General features: G+C 47.7%; 1 protein-coding gene across 1 annotated transcript in view; it reads right to left on the reverse strand.

Annotated features, from left to right (window-relative positions):
- LOC119393423 (trithorax group protein osa) overlaps positions 1-21,522 on the reverse strand; it is a gene marked incomplete in the record, with an annotated part of 81,181 nt that overhangs the window by 57,889 nt on the left and 1,770 nt on the right. The window contains 3 exon segments of the mRNA XM_049416243.1: positions 15,230-15,552; positions 16,705-16,806; positions 20,052-20,270. Coding sequence (XP_049272200.1) covers positions 15,230-15,552; positions 16,705-16,806; positions 20,052-20,270 — 644 coding nt within the window.

A 21,522-nucleotide genomic window follows, 5' to 3' on the forward strand; every position in this document is an offset into this window, starting at 1 on the left:
CGCGTGTTAGCCGGCATTTCTCCGCAGTGGTAGCTCTTTTTCGATGTCCAAAACCTTGTTCGGTCTTTCATCGGCGTGTATTGCTGGCCGGTTGGCGGCAGTATGACTGGCGGTGGCGGTGGTGGTGCCTGGCGGCGGAACTGCTGGGGCGGCGCGGCGTCTTGACGCAGGTGAGAAGGTGGGGCGTTGCGTCGGGCTGGAGCAGCATAACTCATTGCTTGAAGCTGCGGCAGTGCCGGCTGAGGAACACCCAGTGACTGTTGCATTTCCTCGTGGAAAATGCCTGCGATCAAATCCACTCGAGGCTGCGGCGAAGGTAACAGCTTGCGCAACTCCTCCCGCACGATCGCTCGGATGGTTTCACGCAAGTCGTCGGTGGCTAGTGAGTGCACTTCGGAATAGGTTGGCAGACAGCGGCGAGCGGTAGTACTGTTTTGTCCGCATGTCCAGTGTCTTTTCAATAGTCGTAGCCTCGGTGAGGAATCTGGCGACCGTCGTGGGCGGTTGCGGACCCGCCCACGACGTGCAAGTCCCGCGAAAAGTTCTTGTTTTACACCCCGCATGAGCAGTGAACTTTTTCGTCTTCAGCCATCGCAGCGTCGGCCTGACGGAAAACTCTAGTCTTCTCTTCCGTGAGATGGTAACGTTTTCGTTTGGCAGCTGCACCCGGGTCGTCCAGCAAGGAAGTTGGCCCTTTCCCTGCGGACGACGCTTGTGAACGGGTGCAGGAATGCGCTGCGGAGAAGATCCCAGGTCTGAAGTGAGGACTCCAGATTCTCAAACCAGGTTCTTGCCGCGTCTTCCAGGTAGAAGTAGAAAGTGACACAGCTTGTCTTCGGTGCTCCAGTTTGTTAAAGGCGGCGACACGGTCGTATGTTTCAAGCCAGGTTTCCGGGTCTTCGAACGACGATCCGCGGAAGGTTGGCGGCTCTCTAGGTTGCCGGAGCAGAATTGGTGCAAGCGGCACAGGGGCTGTCATCGTCGCTGTGGTCGAGGTCAGGGTCTTGGTTTGCCTGGTCTTTTCAGGTAGAGGCCCGTACTCTGGCGGTAGACCTTGCTGCCTGTGGCTGGCTCGCTTGGTCAGCGTTGGTACGATATCCCCTTGACAGTGTGGGCTTGGCTCATGGCTGGAGGGGAGCGTTCGGTAGATGGACCGGGAAGCACCTCCACCAGATGTCCGTGGTCGTGACGTCAATGAAGACAACAGCCGGCGTGTTCCAGATGAAACTCTTCGTTTGCCGAACTTGTGCCGGGAAAAGAAAACTCAAACTACAGCAATACACACTGTACACTGATATAGCGAACTGGGCGTCGGTCATCAATAAAACTGACAAGCAGTGAAGCGCGTTGGCATTTATACATGTGTCGTCGAATATTCCAGCGTTATTACTGGTTGTCGCGCAAGTTCTAGAATAATCTCGAGTGTTCACGTCTTGCGCGCAATCTCAACAAAACGATCTACAATAATCGTGAAGCTTCTCGAACAATAAGGTGCTTTGCGCTAAGCATTGCTGACAGTCTTTGTGGGCGAAAAACCCAGCAAATATGATAAGAAATGCACGTGCAATATGATTTTGACTCATCGGCCTTCTGCATAGACAGCGAAAGTGCGTCAAACAGCCGTGGAGCGTCAACAGGTATCCCCGGTAACTTTCGTCTTTATCTACGAACCGAGTCGTCACTGCCGCGCTCCGCTCGAATGATATCCGGCATGATCTAAAGGTCACAGTTCCTATCCACGGGGTGTCAACATCGTTTTGGGCGGCACCACATGCCGGCTTCTGCTGAACAAGTGGAGTTTAGCTCGAGAAACGACCCTGAGTGGACCCCGGCATTGGCTCCGTAGTGCCGCACGGCGTTTCTTCGGAGCCGTCGATTTCTTCATTCTCTTCTTTGCCTAAGAAATAATCACCAAGATGCGCAACTCAACTAATAAATATGCATGAATGCATACTCTTGACACTCTTGAGTAACAAAAGGTAACGCAGAAACGAATGTTTCTGCGAAACACAATGCACAAATCGTGCTTCACCGCATCACATTCGCCGCATTGCGTGGTGGCACGATAGCCACTAAGCTAACATTTTCCTTTTATCTGAATAACGACTGCAGATAGAAAGTTTATATTTGCAGGGATATTGTATATGATATTTTGTTCAAATGTATATTTCGAATTTTTTTTGTGTGTGTTGAATTGTTGCAAAGCAGCACTGATGTTTTTACAGCGTGTTCTCGTTCTCTGTAAAATATTTTCTTCTTATCGTAAAATTCTTTACAAATATTTGCTTAAGTTTAATACGATTACGAAGTGCATTCCTTGTTCTACAATTTCGTACCATATATTATAGTATCAATAATATTCTGTGGCAGCAGAAAAATTGTTTACTAGAGTACCCAAAGTTAGCCTATTTCCCGCAGACAGGAAAGTGTTAACTCTAAAAGAACTTGTTTTTGCGCGAGTTGGTGCCTTAGTTTCCTGAACATATCCCTCGTGCTAAGCAGCAAGGGTGCCAAAAGGCATGTGAAACCTTTCAGGCGTTATGCCAAAGGGGTTGTATATGAAATTTCCCTGAGCTGTGGCAAGACCTACATCGGTCAAACGGGCCGTGTGTTCAACGACCGCCTCAGGGAGCTGTTGTATTTAGAACCCAGAGGAACGATGCATCCGATGCCTGAACATCATCTTCTTTATTTCATGTCCCACGCGACCATCCTCATCTCTTTCATATACAAATTCCCCGGTTGATTAAAAAAAAAACTATCGCTTGCGTAACGCATAGTCCCTGAGCTTCAACGGAGTTTTTTTAACTCGTGCGCTCTTCCGTGGTGGTTGGCCGGTCATTTTGTCTTGCAGTGAAGACGGCTGAGTACTTGATTCACTGCTGGCTTGTGCTGCTATTTCTTGCCGTGACGTAGATGGACAGTCGCATGTTGTTCACTCGCAGGAAATGCACCACCTTGAAGAGACTCGTCAGGTAGTGGTAGAGTCCACTATAGAATACCAGGTCGATTACCTGTGAACTTCTCCGCAGCTTCTGGGTGTATCACTTGAAATTTGGAGGCGTTCCACACTCGACTGTCATCAAAAGAGATGAAGCTGGCCCTCGTTGCTCAATAATCTTCCACGGTTCCGAAAAGTGCGAAGATATTTTCTGTGAACTAACGACTTTCTCATGCGGACGTAGTCGCAGACGGCAAAGGTCTTGTTCGGGCTACGCGACGGCAGTCTGTGTAAAGTTAGGAAGAAGCTTGGTTTTCAGAAGCTTGGAAGAAGCTTGGAAGAAGCGATTTCATCACCCGTGCTGGATTTTCATGAAATGAAGAATCCGGTAATCCAACAACGCTTAAGCGTGTTCGTGGTAGTCGTCCGTGCAGCAAAACAGTGGGTGCAACACCCGTTGTGGCATGAGGTGTGCAGCGGTAGACCCCCAAATAGCCTGTCACGGCGACACGGATACGTATCACGCCGCTCGTATACTGCCATCTGGACAATAGATTTGAGAACTCTGTAAACCTTTCTAGAAGCCCGTTTGCTTGCGGGTGGTAAACAGAAGAAAAGCAATGGCATATGCCGCGTTCCTGAAGGAACTCTTCAAATTCAGCAGAGCTGAACTGCGGTCTGTGGTCGGAAACTATTTCACTCGGGTAGCCTTCACGGGAAAACACTTGTAGCAGAAAGTTCTTGACCGTCGCCGTAGAAACTTGTCTTGAAAAAAAAAACTCTGGCCATTTGCTGTGAAAATCAATCAGTGCCACTGCATAACGGCCATTGATGGGAGCTTGCTCAAATGGGCCAATAATATTAATGGCATCTTCTCCCAAGGGTTGTCAGGGAAAGCTACTGGCTGCATAGGCGCTGCGGTTGGCCGTGCTGATCTGTCACATGACTGGCAAACAACACATGTTTTAACCAGTTGTTCTAGATGGTTATCCATTCGAGGCCACCAGTACAACTCTCGCAAATGGCTTTTCGTACGACTGATCCCGGATGTGATTCGTGTGCGACTTCCATCAAACGACGAGTAAAGATACTTGGAATTACGACCCTGTCACCACGGTAAAGCAAGTTGGTACAATGAATAGTTCTGCACGTACATGAAAATATGGCATTAGCTCCGCTTCCAGAGATTTTTTATCAGGCCAAGATGACAAAACGAAGTCCATGACTTTTGCAATTGTACTGTCAGATGCACTCTCCGCTTGTAATTCTGCAATGGGTAGCATCGAAGAAGGCAAACAAACTCATCTTCGGAACCTGATTCGTTTCTCCTAGCAAAAGCAGTCGAGAGAGCGCATCAGCCACCACATTATTGCTTCCCTTACGGTACTCTACGGTGTAGTTGTAACACAAGAAGTCGCGCTGACCAACGTGAAATTCGCAACGGCCGATGTCCAACACCGTTGGTGACAGCAAGGTGACAAGAGCACTGTGGTCGGTTCGCGAGACAAAGGGGCGACCCCAAAGGTACAAGTGCCAATGTTCACTGGCCCAAACACTGCTAAGGCTTCACGTTCGCCTGCAGAGTATTTGCTTTCTTGTGGGCTCAAGGTACGGGAGGCAAAGGCAACCGTCTGTAGAATCCCGTTGTTATCTTGTTGCAGCACAGCACCCAGTCCATACCCGGAGGCATCGGTCGTGACGATGACGGGTAGGTTCGGGTCAAAGAAATGTAGAACCTTGCAGGTTGTCAGCAGTGATTTCAAACGGACGAAACTCTCTTTGGCAGCTGACGTCCAAGCAAATGGCTCGTTGCCTCGAAGCAATGCCCGTAAGGTTGCACAACATCCGAAAAATGGGGAACGAACTTGGAGTAAAAAAATCCGCAAGACCAAGAAGGAAACGAAGTTCATTGATGTTTGAAGGCGCCGGAGCTTCTTTCATCGTTTGGATAGATGACGCTAGTGAAAAGAGTCCTTTGCCGTTCACACATGTCCCAGAAACGTTAGTTCCGTGACGTCGAAAACGCACTTCTGGTGAGTTTCAGGCCCACTTTAGAAAGTCGTTGTAAAACGATGCGAAGATTTGAAAGATGATCTTCTCGAGAATAACCATATACGATAATGTCGTCGATGTAGAAAGTACACCTTGCACCCTTTCAGTATGAGATGCATCATCTTTTGAAATGCTGACGGGGCTGAAGCCAAGCCGAAAACATATTCTCTTAAAGCGAAAAAGCCCGTCGTGCGTGATGAAGGTAGTCAGATCACGACTCTCAGGATCAAGCTCTAGTTGATGGTAGGCAGACGCCAAGCACAGCTTCGAGAATCGCTTGGCGCCAGCTAAGCTGTGCAGCAGCTCGTCTGTCTGTGGTAGTGGGAATCTATCAACAATTGTAGCTTTATTGGGCTCTCGCAGATCAACACACATTCGTATTGAACCATCCTTCTTGCGAACAACCACTATAGGAGAAACCCCCTGAGAGGCGTCAACGCGCTCGATTATGTCTTGGGCTTCAAGTTTCTGCAGTTCAGCCAACACTTGGTCACGAAGGGTTAACGGCAGCCGTCGTAGCTTGCTGGCAACGGGTGGAACGGAATCACGAACCTTAACTTTGTGTTTGAATCCTTTGGCAAGTCCGAGCTGTTTTTCAAAGAGGTGTTCGTACTCTGAACGTAGCTCAGCTGGCAATGTAGAAGTGCTGGAGGCCAATGCAAGACACTGAAGCGATTTACTTTCAATATTCATCTGTAGTGCCGCAATGGCGTGTAAGCCCCAGTACAGGGTGCCTTCAGATACACACACAGAAGAATACAAGCAGTTCTGTCTTGGAACGCAGCTGAAGCGACAAAACATCCCCGAACTCTTATCTTTGACTGGAGTAGTCGAAAAGCTGCACTGAGGTAGGTTTCAAAGGGTAAGTGCTTGCAAAAAACTGATGATAGAGTTCTTCAGCCAGAATAGTGACAGAAGATCCCATATCAACTAGAAACGAGATAGGGCGGCCTTCCACAGCGATGGATGCGTAAATGCCATGCTTGTCTCCAGTGATAACACAAACTGTTTTTCCGCTACTCTGGGAGCTAGCGTCATCGTCATCAACTTGTCGAACTTTAGCTGAATATCCAGAAGACCTACACATAAAATCTAAGTGGCCAATCCTCTCGCAGCGGCGACATCTGCGCTTGCGGGCCTTACATGCAGGACTGTTTGCAAGATGATCAGTCGCTTCACAACAATAGCAAGCTCGAAGGTTCGTGGTACCTTGTACGGGATGCTGAGATGATTTGGCTTTGCACTTATTCCAAGTTGTGCATTTATTTGTTGTTCAGAACCGAGAAGAGCTTTGCGCTGTTTAACGTGACGAACTGAAGCACCGTCCCAAAATTCCTTAGCATGACTCCCAGCTTCTTCATACTGATTAGCAATTGTTATAGCTTGCGAGAGCATCAGTGAGGAGCCCTCAAAAAGTAACCGCTCACATAAATGATGATTCGTCCTTTTCGAGACAAGGTGATCATGTAGCACCTCATCAGCGAGGCTTCCAAAATTACAGTCGGCAATGAGGATTTGTAAAGCAACGACGTATTCTTCCGCTGTCTCGTCTGCATGCTGAGCACGGCGACTGAACCATCGTCGAGCCACGATGACGTTGACTGAACGCTTGAAATGGTCCGAAAGCAGGGCGATTGCAGAGTCATACGCGTCATTCGTCGACTCGGTGTCACCTGTGCTCGAAGGACAGTAGTGGGAGCAGAGCCAGACTACAAGTCCGCTGGCTTCAGTGTAGAGAAGATTCGTTGCGCCTCCATACCAAGACATGTGAGCAGGATAGCTTTTCGGCATTCGGCTGGAAGCTCTGAAGCTCCAGAAGCCACCATGTACGTCTGAAAGGCCTGCTTCCACTGGTCCCATGGGACAGCCGGATGACCAGGCGAAGGCAGGAAAGGCGGGGGCGGTTGCAATCCCGAATGCTCATTGTGTGATGCAGCAGAAATCACCAGGACTCTTGCTCTTGCGTGGGTTGAAATCTCGTCGCCAATATGTTGTATTTAGAACACAGAGGAACGATGCATCCGATGCCTGAACATCATCTTCTTTACTTCATGTCCCCACGCGACCACCTCATCTTCTTTCATATACAACAGGAGCATGCCAACAGCATTGGTAAGAGTGAAGGTGCGCACCTTCCTTGCATGTCAGGTCATGCTCGTGTGTGCCACGTTTTTCGCAAGCTAGGATTATCGGCAAAAGCAGAGATCAAACAGCAAGGGAATTACTAGAGGCATACCATATTAGAAGTAAAGAGTCCACTTGTGTCAGTGACACATCCATTGTTCCCTTTCAATGTGAGTCGTCCTCTTTAATGAACTGCTCACGTGATGTCATGTTTGGGGTAACTTTTCCACGCCACTGCGCATGTGTGGAAGTTTACCTGTTTTTTTGTCTGCACTGGCAATGAACAGTTAGTAGTTTGGTGCCCTTCTGTCTCTTTCCTCCGGCCCTTTTTCATGTTTCTAGCTTCGCACCTGTTACAATATGTTCAACAAACTAAGGCACCAACTCGCCCAAAAACAAGTTCTTCTAGAGTAGTATATTTCTAGTACAGTGGGCTCGGGCTTGTCTGTTCATGGAAACCTTCTTCTGGACTTCCTGACCTGCACAATGTCAAGTGGAATATAGTTGCCTTGACTTGTCAATCAAGATATTGGGGCTTCTGCATACGGAAAGGTTTTCCCTCGTGAAGTCACCTCCCTCTTCGGTTGTGTCCTGCCTTCTTGGGGACATGTAAAACGGGTGAGCAAGATTTTACGCTCTGAGTTAGGGCGGCAGGTGAGGCTGTGTAATGAACTCTTGAGAAGCATTCGTTACGCCAACTTTCCTGAGTGGGTCGCGTTGAAGAATTGAAGGACCACCGTAGGCTCATCAGTGTGAAATTGAGGCTACATGGAGTACATGCTTACGAGCCTGCTTAAATCTGATCTGTTTGCTTAAATGACCAGATAGCCGTGCAGTCAGGGTCAGTGAAGGTCATGTGTGACACACCCCTACCTGAAGATGTCAACTGTCTTCTCAAAAAAAGGCCCGGCCGTCTCCGCACATGAGCTACTAGCTCTAAACCGAAGAGTAGCAGGCAAAGCTTCGTTGGAGCAACGTGAGCGGTGTTTACTGGACGGTGTTGACTGTCTTCAGAGATGTGCTCCAAGACCAGGAACTGGACACCACGTGCGCGCTTTTAATGGTGTTGTGTCTTTCTTCAGAGACAATGACTTACGGTTAATGCAGACGGACAAAGAGGGTGTTTGTGATTTTGCCTACATCTGTCTTTAATGAAAAAGCCTTGCATGCTGTTAATAAGAATTTCAAGAGCGTTAAAGTGAGCCTGGCAAAAGTGAAGAAGAATGAAGAAGAAAAAGACTGATGGTTTTCAATACAGATGAATGCGCAGGACGTGAACAATGCCCATAATATCACAAGTCCAAAAACTTCACCAGGTCGTCTGGTGTCACTTTTTCCATGTGTCACCTCTCCCCGAATAGGTTGTCATTCCAAGATATACACTCCCGCACACTATTCGTATTTTTACAGATGGTATTGGTCCCCTACACAGTGAAAGAAAAAAGGGAACGAAGGGGTCCAGATGTGCTCAAGGCAGCCTTCTTGGCATGAAGAGAAGTTTCGCAGCCGGCGGCAGCAAATCGTGCACAAGTGACATGTGGACCTTGCACGCCAGAATAGCTCTATATTGCACGCAAAGGTCAGCAGCTAAGCAGCATGTGTGGCAGAGGAGAACACTTGAAACCGTAAATGAAACAAACTGCTGAAAGGCTGCAGATGTTTCGGGCTGACATCATCACTGTGAGAGCTGGAAGCTGAGGTGACGTCATCATTCGCACTAAAGGCCGTGTCCTGGCCACTCAATTCAGCTGAGGTGGCAAGAGCGTTTTGAGCGGCATGCGGCAATGAAGGCACACATGATGCCACCAACGTGGGAACGACTAGTGAAACCGGATGCGCCTCTGTCGTCCCTTTTACTGTCGGAGTTTAGGGAATATCACGGAAGCACAGAGAAATGACACGTTGTCAAGCCAAGATGACAGACAAGGATCGCATACAACGACCTCTTTTGTTGCTCACAGCCATGTTTCAGTATTTTGGAGAGGCAATGGGGCACGCCGCAGGAGATGACAGAACAACCATTGTACCCGTATTCATAGGTGCACCGCATGGTCGCTCAGTTCAAGAGAGTAAGCGCATGCGGACCGACCACGCCCCCAGCAAAAAGTGGTGGATGCGGTCACTTCGTACTCTTCAATATGCGTACCTAGACAGCGAGGACAAAAAACGGCCACCTGGATTATCGACGCGCGGCGGTGTTGCTCCAGCCATCCCATTTGGCGCACGCCCCTTTGAAAAAATGCAATTCAGGTAGTTCCGCAGCGCGCTGCGGCACAGCACTCTTCTCCCACCCCTTGGGGATGATACCGCACTGGCTGCGCCGTAGACAGCCACAGACGTGCTTGGAAAAATGCTTATTGAAGATCGTGCACGTGGTGACTGACACCCGCAGACGTGCTTGGAGAAATGCACACTGGACATCGTGCATGTGGTGACTGGAATCAAGGTATGCTGTTTTGTATTCTTAATCGGGCTTTTCACAGTGAGTGTTGTTCTCTGTGGTATATTACGATCGAGACAGAGCCAAGCAGCGTGCTTAGGCGACTTCGTGTGGCGCGGCGCGTTCATTGGACACATGTATTGTGCCGAGTACGTGATTTGCCGTGCTTCTCATTCTTTGTTTTGGCGCTCGTTTCTTCCACAGCCACCTGGTTCAGGACGCACCATGCTTCTTTTTAAAGGAAATGCATTTCGTCGTCGTCGACACTGCATAGCTATGTTCTGCGGTCGAGCGCTGTCTTAAGAGCGTCATGTTGCTGGAAATTTAAATGCGAGAATGATAATGCCGTAGTCGTTTTCACCTTGCCGATGGTAGGCAACATTTTACTGTGGGCACGTCTCTTTGCATTCTGAAGTTCCCATGATACGACAGTGATGTGTGAATGCGATGTTCTTATTTAAGCGCAGGCCGCATGTAGGCGAATCTGAACGCGAAAGCGATGAGCGACGCCTGTCGCCTGCGAATTAGCTAAGGGTCAATCGCGCAATGACCACTTTCTCTCGTTTTGATATCGCTTGTCGTTTTAATGTGACAGCATTAAAGAGCCCGTTTCACAGTAATTACGGTGTCGAAGGCGGCGTGGGTGTGTGTGTGTGTGTTGTGTGTGTGTGTGTGTGTGTGTGTGTGTGTGTGTGTGTGTGTGTGTGTGTGTGTGTGTGTGTGTGTGTGTGTGTGTGTGTGTGTGTGTGTATGCGCGCAGCTATCGCTGCCGCATTTAACTCTTAAAGGCGACGCTTAAGGGCCCCCAATTTCCGCCTCCATTATCGCGTGCATGCGGTTTGCCTTGCAACAGTCGAACTAATCTACCGGTTCGTTGGATGAGCGGCTGCTGATATCGCTTTCTGCGAATGCATATATGTTTCATATGCATTTTCACACTGTCATACCACATTAACTTCAGGCAAGTAATTTGTTTTTAGTCTGCGTTGAGATTAACGTGTGTAATTTACCATGTTTTCAGAAACATGCCGTACTGTATGTTAAGCACCAAGAAAGTATATGTTGCCTCAACGCCAAGTGGCATTCCTTCCAGCAGTAAACCTCACGCACTCAAGGCCCCAGCATCCCAAGGGAAATCCGCCAACCTCCTTTAAGCAGCGGAACCAACCTTTGGATCGTTTCCCCATATTCTGGAAGCACTCAGAAAAAAAGGAGTTTTTAATAAATCTTGTGCTTTCCCTCGCATGCATACTTTTTACTGATATGCTGCACTTAAGAACACCAAAACAGTTTTCTTGAAAAGTGGCTCACGGTCGTTTCGCTTCGGCACCATCATCACGACAGGGACTGGCACACAACACACAGAAATAAAGAATATAGCGATAGCCGCCATCCACGTTTATGTGCGTTTTTGTGAGGGTGGGGGAGGTGCTATGCTAACCCACGGTTACTATACAGCGATATCTTCAAGGTGCCGCAAACTTTCTCGCATAGATAGCAAAGGAATGGAAGGGTACAGTGTGAAACCTCGTTAATACGTACCTGCCGGGCACGCGGCATAACTACGCACTAAACGGTAGTACGCATTAAACACCAAGTACAAATTTGCATCTCCTAGCGTACGCCATCGCCGCCAGCAAATAAATAGAGTGCCACAGCAAATATTGCCTAAAGTACCCACCGCAAAGCCTTTTCTTTCTTTTTGCCAAAGTGGAGAAAAGATCCTGGCACACTCGCACAACCGCCCGCCCACGAAACACGAAACCTCTAGGAAACGTTTTATAGAGGTTTATAGAGGTTTTAAACGTTTTAAAGACGTTTTATAGAGGTTTTGTGTTTCATGGGCGATAGGGCGTAGTGGCGACGCCGAAGAGCATTTCGAAACTATTGCAGGGTCCGGGATACGCGGTCAACGCAGTGACCGACATAGCGACAGAACGGACAGTGTCTGCTTTCCGCGGTATATGTGTGTGCGTCTAACCGCGATCTGCTACTAAACGAAAACTGACACAGTTCCAGTGAAACGCGGTACGGCCGCGTGGAGCCGATCGACTCCCGGCTAGTTGCGTGCAGCGCGTCGCCTACTCGGCTCACGCCGTCACTACCGGGCCGCTTGCTGTGCCGCACGCGCGCATTTATCGTGAGAATGTTGTTCGTACCCACTTCGCTCCAGATCGTGCACAGATGCGGCGAGTAGCTTGTTCGGTTAACGCAGCGATGACGAGCTTCATGCAAGCGATGCGCACTCCGCGATGCTCTATCGGTCCTGACAGCGGACGGAGGAGCGTTGGGTGGTCGCCTAATAAAAGCGTGCAGTATGGTTACAACCGCGCTACGCTTGCTGTATCGTACACGTGCGTTTAGTGTGATAGCGTCAATGCAGCGAGGTCTCTCGGCGCCCGCGACCCGCAACGCTAACTACGCAACAGCGATCTGCTTTCGCTTCTACAAAGCGGTGCGCGCCTGATGACGGCTTAGTAGCGTTTGCTGTTAGGCTAGTTGGTACATGGCTGAAGTTCTTCGTCCCTGCCCGAGCATTTGTGCCATTAATTCAACTTCAGCCTTGAAGACGGCCGCGCACAACGAAGCGGCAGCGATCGGCGGCCCAGCGCGTTCGGGTTGTCGCCTAATAAAAGCGTGCAGTAGGCCTAAAAAGTAGCTCTGCGTCGCACGCGTGCTCGAGCAGATAGCTGAAGATACTTATTGTGATAAGATTGTCGGCGATAAGTCATGTCGGCGCGTTCGTCGGTGGCCGCCACCTCGCCTTCGTTCTTTCCCGATGCCCGCAAAGGCGCCGCCGCAATCGCGCGGAAGTCGGAATCGGGGATGGACTGATCTGCGCACTTCTCAAAAAGGCGGAAGACCTTTGGCGGCACATTCTGGCGTCGGGGAAGTTGAGCGGCGCAGTAAAATTTTATGGCACAAAAAGTTATCGCGGTACGCAGAGTACGCACTAACCGGTAGGCGTAGGGCGAACCACTACTGCTTAAGCGGTCAGCGAATGCATTGGGCTCTATGGGACTCGGTCGGGGATTCGTCGCAACTACGTTTTAACCGTTAGTACGTTTAAAGCGGGTACGTATTAACGAGGTTTGACTGTAACAGATTCTGAATTTGCTTTTTTGGACGTAACATGACTCAGTGCATTTCCTTTGAGGGTTTGACACGTGCTTACCTGCTGTACGCCATCGGTTATCATAGCGGTCTTTCGTTGATTCACGCTGTTTGTGATAATAAGGGGTTTGTGGTGACGTGCATTCATGTGATGCATATATAAGAATGTTCTTTCCGAAATAAAAATTTTCAGTTGCTAGTAGCGCTCCGTTCTGTATCCTTTAGAAGTCTACATGCATATTGAACTTGTTTCATCATGAACCTTTACCAACATGCCCAACTGGCAGTCATCCTAAATCCCTTCTTGTAAAGCAGATCAGGCTACCTTGTGCACAGTGTGTGCGCTTGTTCAAAAATGTCAGGTCTTCATGCAAACGCGTCACTTGGCATGATTGATGCATTACCGTATTTACTCGATTCTACCGCGCCCTCGATTGTAACGCGCGACTGTTTTCCGCGACCAAAAAAAAAAGTAACACATCGATTGTAACGCGCACCCATTTTTTCGTGAGAGAAAAGAACAAAAAAAGTCCACAGGAGTCAAACTTCGCACATTCAGAAGAACAAGTATTTGGGTTTTAAAGAACTAGTTTCAAAAAAGTAAAACACAAAGTCAAAAAGCGGGCCTTGCCGCTAAAATTGTCACCACTACGGCGGCAATACGAGTCGCGCAATGGATTAGTCCTCGTCGCTGTCGGACAACTCCTTGTCGCTGTCAACGCTCTTCGATTTCGAGAAACCGGCCCTGCTTTGGTCCACTGAAACCTTTTCGTGAAGCTTTGCTGTAAAAAATCTTCTGCTTCTGTTTGCGCCAGTCTCGCACGCATGTTTCGGGAACTCCGAACGACCGCGATGCGGCCTGATTTCCGTCCGTCTCTGCACATGTAATAACTATTCTTTTAAATGCAGCATCATGGTGCACTCGAGTATTTGGAGTCGGCACTTCCATGCCGTCGATGCGAACGCAGAACGGGATGACAATCTCCTCAGCACACAAGAAATGGCCAAGGCGCGTAGGAGGCGGTTATTTTGAAATGTCGATGGCAATATGATAACAGAGTTTCTTTTTTTTTTCGGTACTCGATTCTAACGCGCATGCGATTTTTGGACTCGTTTTACCGGAAAAAAGGTGCGCGTTAGATTCGAGTAAATACGGTAGATTGATGCTTGAGCTTTCTTGTATGCATTGTGTGCACTGTGGTCAAGATGTGCCAGACAACCAACAAACAACCTCATCAAGGTAGGTATCTAAACAAAAGATTACTTTTAAAATATCAGACTCGCCATTTTGGCCTGCAAAAGAGTAGAAAACTCTTTTGCAGGGCCGGGATGCTGCTGTTGAAATGAAAAGTGCTGCTGAGAATGACCACTACCACTGTTGAGGGCAGTATATGGGGGTTAGACAAGAGTACATGTATGTTTTCCAATTCAGCAGTAGGGTGCCCGCATATTTTTCCCTCATTCTTAGCCTCACATTCTGGCCCGAGGGGGGTGTATTCTAAAGCATCTAACGTACAGCATTGATATTAATTTATTACAACACCATTATTATTGTTATTACTATTACGGGCAGAGTGCTTGAGGCCTGCTTCACCTTCACCATGGGTTGGCACGATAATGCACTATCTCTGAAAGTGGCCAATTTTTTTTTTTCAGTGAGGACAGAGCCACCAAGAAAAATCCCTACTACCTATAGCCCAGTACAACTTTAGCAGCCAGTGACATTTCCTCCTCAAAGGCCGATGCACACAAGCCTGCACCGATATGCATGCACTCCAGACTGACGTCATGAGCCAGACGGCCTTCGGAGAACATTGGTGTGTACATGAGCAGGACTATTTCTTCAGTTGCAGAGGCGACCGGCTGTCATACTTTCATCACCTGAGTGGGGCCTCTCTTGACTTCCATGAAACGGGCCCTGCAACACTTTTCAAATTAATAATCGAATGTTTTCACTAAAGGAGTTCATTGCCTCACGCATCGACTGCAGCAAAAATTTTTAGAATCTGTCAAGTACGAGTGGAGTTACAGGGATTTGTCGCACGCTTTAGGCGCTTTCTCCCTCCTTTCGTACCAGCGAGAGCCCTGAAAGCTACGCAGGGGTGGATGGAGAAGGGGGCGAGAAGCTACGTCCATTCGTCAGTGCAAACCATGACCTTGAGCCCTTTTCTTTGTTTTTTCGCTTTGAGCGTGTGGCTTACTTTCAGTGTGATTGCAAGCGCGCGGGTGGGTACATAGCGGCATCCCATGGCGGCCACGGTAACTATGCAGCTTACAATGCGCAAATCAGCCAATGGCTGTGGACTTTGTGTTTATGGAGAGGTCATTTGGGTTTGTGGTATCGTTTTTTAGAGAAGAGAGCGATTTCTATGTGACTTTAAGGATTAATTGTAAATTACAGGCCGCATGCTGTGCTATAAGGTTTGGCCCACATGTTCTCAGAAGCCTCGACTACACACTGGCAGCATTTTCTAACCACGCTGAAAAAGTTTTGCAGGGCCCCTTCAAGTTGTACCTGACTAAAGATAATAGCTTCCCTGTAGAAAGGCCTACCTTGTGTGTGTTCTCTGCGATGAAAGGGCCTGCCCCGGCTATTGTGGTGAACACACGGTGGCCTGGAGCGATTGCTGCCCCGTCCCCTATTTCCCGATGATGCCCTGCTGGCTCCAGGGCGCATAGAGCTTGTGGAGCATGTGGTAGAAGAAGTGGTGCATGTGGAATGTGATGATGATGAGGTGTTCGAACACGTCGTCGAGGTAGATGAGGATGAGGGCACTGTTGTTGTGGTACTCGTTGCTGGTGCGGAGGACTGCGCCGGCAACAGGAGGGGCACTTCACCATTGAAGAGCAATTGTTCCTCCTTTTCCTCCAGGGTAAGTTCCTGCAAGGGAGCCACACCACCTCACCAGTGCATAAAAAACTCAGTGTGATGGTCATGCGGATACTCTAACCTCTTCAGATTTTTTTTTGCTCGCTTTACAAAATGTAGGGCTTACTGTCCCAAAACTGCACAGTGGGCTATGGGGGATGCCATAGTGTATGGTTAGACTTGTTTTGACCACCATGGGTTTTCTTAAGTGCCCCCAATGTCCGACGAATGAGCACTTTTGCATTCAGCCCACATTAGTGCGCTGTTGCAGAGGCTGGCAGTCCACAAGAAAATTTAATTTCAGTGCATTTCGGAGGCCATAAGGACTAAATGCCCACTGTTTAGGAACATGTTAAAATCGGGTAAGTACACTTGCCAAATAAAAAACTTTTGTGCTATGACACTGTAACTGGTCCCACCGGATGATCAGATGAATATGCTATGTCCCTTCAAGGATAGATTAACCACGATAAGCTAAAACTGAAGCTTGGTGTAACAATGTTTTGTCTGACAATGACATACAATTAACGAAAGAAAGGGAGTTTTAAAAGCTCATTTTTCTTTGTTACACACAACCTTTATGAGAAGCAACAGACAGACAATCAAGACAAGGATTCAAAAGTGAAAAAAATAGCATGAACACAGGATGAAGGAAGGTGACATGAGGACGGGCGCCTGTCCACATGTCACCTTCCTTTGTCCTGTGTTCATGCTGTTTTTTTTTTGTTTTTTTGTTTTCACTTTTGAGTTATGTACCAATTAGGCCGCCTTTCGCCGCTCGTCCAGTTTGTAAAACAATGGTTGTCTTGATCGTCTGTTGGTTCTCATTAATGACATACAATTGTTACATACAATATCTATGAGCACATATAAGTTTCAGTGGTCAGGTGTGTGCAAAAGAAGCAGGTCCAACAGGTCAGCAAAAAGCATCCAGCGAAATAGGATGGTTTGTTGAGGGCTTGCCATGCCAGTACAATAGTATAATAACATTAAGCAATGGAGCTTGGTTTGCAATCCATTTAAGCCAATCAACTGACTAAGAACAACCTCCAAAACATGTTGTTCGAATGCACACTTTCAGCACAGCCTCTTGAATAATTTGTTGAACATGTAAGTGCACATTGGATTAAAAAACCGATGAGAAATAAAGGTACATATGGGCACCTGCTGCACAGGTGAGGATAAAGCAACCTTGAGACTTTGAAGCTCCTGTTGTTCCTGAAGGTTCAGCAGCCACTCCCGTTGTCGTAAAGCCTCCAGTGGACCCTGCATGCGCGTGTTTACCAAACCTAAGTCACATCATCAATGCAAAGCCAAAAAGTACAGGTTCCACAGTCATACGACACCAGTACCATTCAAACAAAACACACACTTATGCACATTTTTGAGTGCCACATGCAGTCATTACCAAGCTCTTCAGGCCTTTCATGGTCAGATAGCCCATTTTACAGTAACACTCTCAAACAGACCTTCTGCATTCACTCGCAGCTTTTACAGGTCATTGTAGGTCATAACTGTAGTCGCTTGTGAGCTGTAACAACGTAGACTTAGCAGCAACCTTACACTCACTCATGCTGGCTAACGCAAACCTTGAGAGTTCCTACGCCTCACTATAATGTTCTCATGCAGCAATAAGGCTGTTCTGCAGTGTGGTCGCTGTGTTACAAGACGTCTTGTCCCTTATCTTCACAGAATAAAATCGTACAAAAGCTTGAAGAATGGAAGATGCCTTACAGTCACGGAGCTCCCCACATGAAAACGGACGGTCCAGTCAACTACGTTACAAAAATGTAATTTGCACCAACTGGCCTTCACTGTAGAACAACTGTTCTTTGCTGTCTTCCATAGTGCTGTTGTAGGATACATTTACAGTTAACTTGAAACTGCAAGTTAGCCTGCTCCAGGCAGAGGTTAGTGCCATGATGCAGTTAACATTGGCAGCTTCATAGGTTTTGCATAGTAGACGTGAACACCTTTATCACAAGGTCTCTGGTGCCACTGTGCTCCTCTGCATATTAGAGCTGAAAAAAATGTAAGTCAAGGCCTGTTCACGAATACAGGGGTGCAACAGCCGAAATAGGACTTGGAGCAATTTTTGGAGCAGCAAAATGTTGCTTCTGGGGCACAAAAATCCAAATTTGGAGTAGGTTGCGAAAAAAAAAACCTGAATTTTTTAGCCCGAAATCCCAAATTTGGAGCAGTATAACAAAGAAGGCTTACCTCTAGAAAAGAAAACAAAAATACGTAAAAACCATTCAACATCAGCTAATTCATGCACAGTGCACGTGAACACTGCTATTTCAATAAAAGCAGTGTGTTGAGCCACCCCACAGTGCGAACAATGACTAAGTCGGTGTGAACAATGACTAAGTCCACATTAGCCTATGCAGGACCTGTCAAAGTGTTCGACAGGCACTGGAAATGCTAATGTGGACCTGCGAACCTGTATATTTGGGAGATTCGTAAAGCAGGAGCAAGTGTGGGTAGCGAAAAAAGAAAACTGGCATATGCTTTTGTCTATTGTTTCTCAAGGCCGCAGAAACACCATACACAGCAGCTCCAAATGATTGCGAATAATTTTTTAGACGTCAGCGATCATACTAGTACTCGTAATTACACAGCGCGTGCACGAATGACTAATTAAGGAACAAAATGTGCTGTGTCCCTGACAGCTAGTACCCCCCCCCTAATAGCCCCTTCTAAATCTCAGTATGCTTTTCCGCAGGACACCAGTGTACTGCGGTAAAAGTGGCTTAAAAAAGCGTTCTGCATGCAATAAAACAATCAAACCGGAAATTTTAGAACTACTGTCCTTTTTTATTGCGATAGCAACTATATGGACACTCTCGACGAGTTTTTGCTGTCATCTCCCGTATAAAGTCCAAATTGATAACATATCCCTGTGCATAGTATGTTCTACCGTGGGTAAAAAGCGTGCGAGTGCGTGCGACGAACGCGGCTGAAGCAGATATCAAACGAGCCAGCCCATCTCCGTCGCTCGGATGGCGCATGCGATAACACCACTCCGCTCGGAAAGAATGCCACCGAAGCATAGAGGAAACGCCCCGCCCGTCTTGAACGAGCATGAAAACACGCGAGAGGCGGGCGGAGGGGGGGCTGTCGCTCGAGCAGCATCTTTTGAACTTTGATTCTAAGGGCGCGGTCGCAATCTCTGGCACGCGCGCTATCTCGGCAGCCATCAGCGGGCGGCTCGTATTTCCTGCTACGTGCTGCGCTCTCAATGCGAAGACACTGTGCAGAAAGAGCATCTTTCCCTGGGAAAGCCGTATTCTCTTACACCAACGTTTTGCAGAGTTACGCGAGATCAGATACAAAACAGTTTGCTGCCAGCCTCACTTCATATAACATTACAATTTGTTGGTATCGCATATATTGCTTCGTCCTTGTGGTGAAACTGGCTTTTTTCTTTTCTTTCGCTGGGGGGGTTAGGGCTAGGGTCTGCGTCTGTATTGGATGATGATGATGCCCACACTGCAGATGACCAACGCGGCCTCCATTTCTCGCTCAAATTTGCGCAACTGAGAAAATTTTAAGCTGGTCGGGCATTTTGGAGTAGCGTGGTGCAATTTTAACAAATTTCACGGTTTTGGCTCAGCTTGGCGCAAAAATAAGGAATTGTATCAAATTGGCGCAGCTGTTGCATCCCTGCTGAATATCCTCTTCAGTGGCAGAGAGCACAATTGTACACATCAACCATAGAGGCTTGTCACACATTGCGTGTTATTTCAACTGACTTGAAATGCAACGTGCACATTTGTACAGTGCTCGTCAAATGAAACCCGAACACCGGCAAGCCTTCGCAGTGGTGTAGTGCGCGCCGTCCAGTTATCACCATGGACAGGCACACATATGCGCAGTGCGGTATCACCGTAATGGTGATAAATGGACGGCGTGCACTATACCGTACGAAGGCTTGCCGCTGTTCGGGTTTCATTTGACGAGCACTGTACATGCTTCCCAAGTGGTCAGTTAGCGCTCATTTAACTTGATTGCGCTGTGTATTGCTGCACAGGATCACTCTGCTGAAGTCACTACTATGTTCAAAAGGCCATTGTGTGTGCCTCCTTACGAGAGCCACATCAAAGTAATTTTTGTGTGCTTGAATGGATATAACTGACAACAAATTTTTCATGTATTTCGAGCCTGAGAATTGATTATACGAAAATAGATCATGACTGACTTCAGAACAAATATATCTTTAATTACACACAAATAAACAGTAATCACTGCAAAATGCACAAATCAACATATTACCATCTTCTCTTTCTTGCAATAGAATACCAAGTGCCCCAGGATAAAGTTGCGTAAATTTGACAGATTTACAGACAGTCCATCATAATTCGCACCTGAAGGGGACATGGCTTGCAAACTTGATGACTAGTCACCTCAAAACTCATACTTCAGAAACGATATCTTGTCTCATGTTCGTTTAGTGCGGTATAGTTTCTGAAGTACAGTGAACTAGAAATGCACCCAAATGTCCTCCCCACCTCAAAAGTCACCTGTGGCGGTGGTGGCTTCGCAGCAGTGGCACTTTCACTGTCCACTGTGACATCGACACCATCGCCACAATCCTTAAACTGGTGTTCGGCGACAGCTACAGGAGAAGGTGGATTGGGAGGGTGTGGAGGTGCGCGTCGCCGCTGCTGGATCTGGTCCAAAGCTGTGCGCAAAGTCCGGTCACGCTCCTGCACTAAGGATGCTTCCTCCTGCGACATGAGCCATCAACAGAAAGAAAGACCACAGGAGTTGACTGTCTCGGCATCCACAAAGACCTCACAATGGCCCAAAGGCAACCAACAGTGATTACCAAGTGTGGCAAGCAAAAACCTGCTCTGCTTTTAGGTCACAGCGAAAAAAAGAGTGCATGAAAATTGTACTGGTCGACTTATACAGAATATTTACAACGAGAGCTAGAAGATAAGTGTTGGGGATTTATATTCCAAAACCACGATACTTAAAGAGGAGCTCCAGAAATTTTTCGATATTCACCGATTTCAATTAAACTTTCAACATATGTTCTCTTCGGTACCCTGATAAAATGTGCCAAATTATACAACCGTAAGTCGTTTAGATTTTTAGAAAACGAATTTTAAAACGGGTAGCCAATTCCGGAATCATGCCTGTTAACACAGGCCACCCTGTGTATGTGCGTAGCGTGCCTACTCTTTACCAACACCGCTTCGCCCAGCAGACGGTTGCAGCATGCGTTTTCTTCTATGAGGCGACGACGACGTGAGCAAAGTTGTTCGCATTTTGTTAGCTGCATAGTGTGTTAGTAGTCGTTGATATCGGGTCTTGCAGTAAGCACGCGCAATATTGAGCAATGAGGAGATCGATGCAGGGCACGTCAGCTACTTCACGCACCAGCGGGTCGAAATCAAAAGGCGATGCTTCTGCGTTCATATAGTAGCTGCAATCAGGGCTGAACTCGTCACTGGTAAGTTTAGACGAGCTGGCACTGCTTGATTCCGCGTTGGATGACAACGCCAGCTTGCTTTTCGCGATATAGAAGCAGCACGTGTGCTATGTTTACACCCTGGCCAGCCGTGGCGGTGTGTAGCGTATTTCGTGACGTCATCGCATACCCAGCACGGAGCAGCTCAGCTCCCTGTTTCGGCTTCGACTCATCGTTTGTTGCTTATTTAAAATTACTGACGAGTCTCTCAGCAAAATGAACCACCCTTGCTGTAACAGGACTGTTAATACTATTTGAAAATGGCATTATCCCAATATTATTGAAAATCTCTGGAGTTCCTCTTTAATGAAGGACGCAGTAGTGGACCACCTGGGGTTCTTAAATGTGCACCTAATTCTAAGTACACAGGTCTCTAGCATTTAACCTCAATCGATATGCGGTCGCCGCAGCCAGGATCGCGAGCCAGAAAGATGATCTATCCGATGTGGAACTATCATGTTTAAAGAAATGTGTCCGCTTAAGTTTCCCAACAGACAGCACTG

This window comes from Rhipicephalus sanguineus, chromosome 5 (genome assembly GCF_013339695.2).
Source record: "Rhipicephalus sanguineus isolate Rsan-2018 chromosome 5, BIME_Rsan_1.4, whole genome shotgun sequence".
Taxonomy (NCBI): domain Eukaryota; kingdom Metazoa; phylum Arthropoda; class Arachnida; order Ixodida; family Ixodidae; genus Rhipicephalus; species Rhipicephalus sanguineus.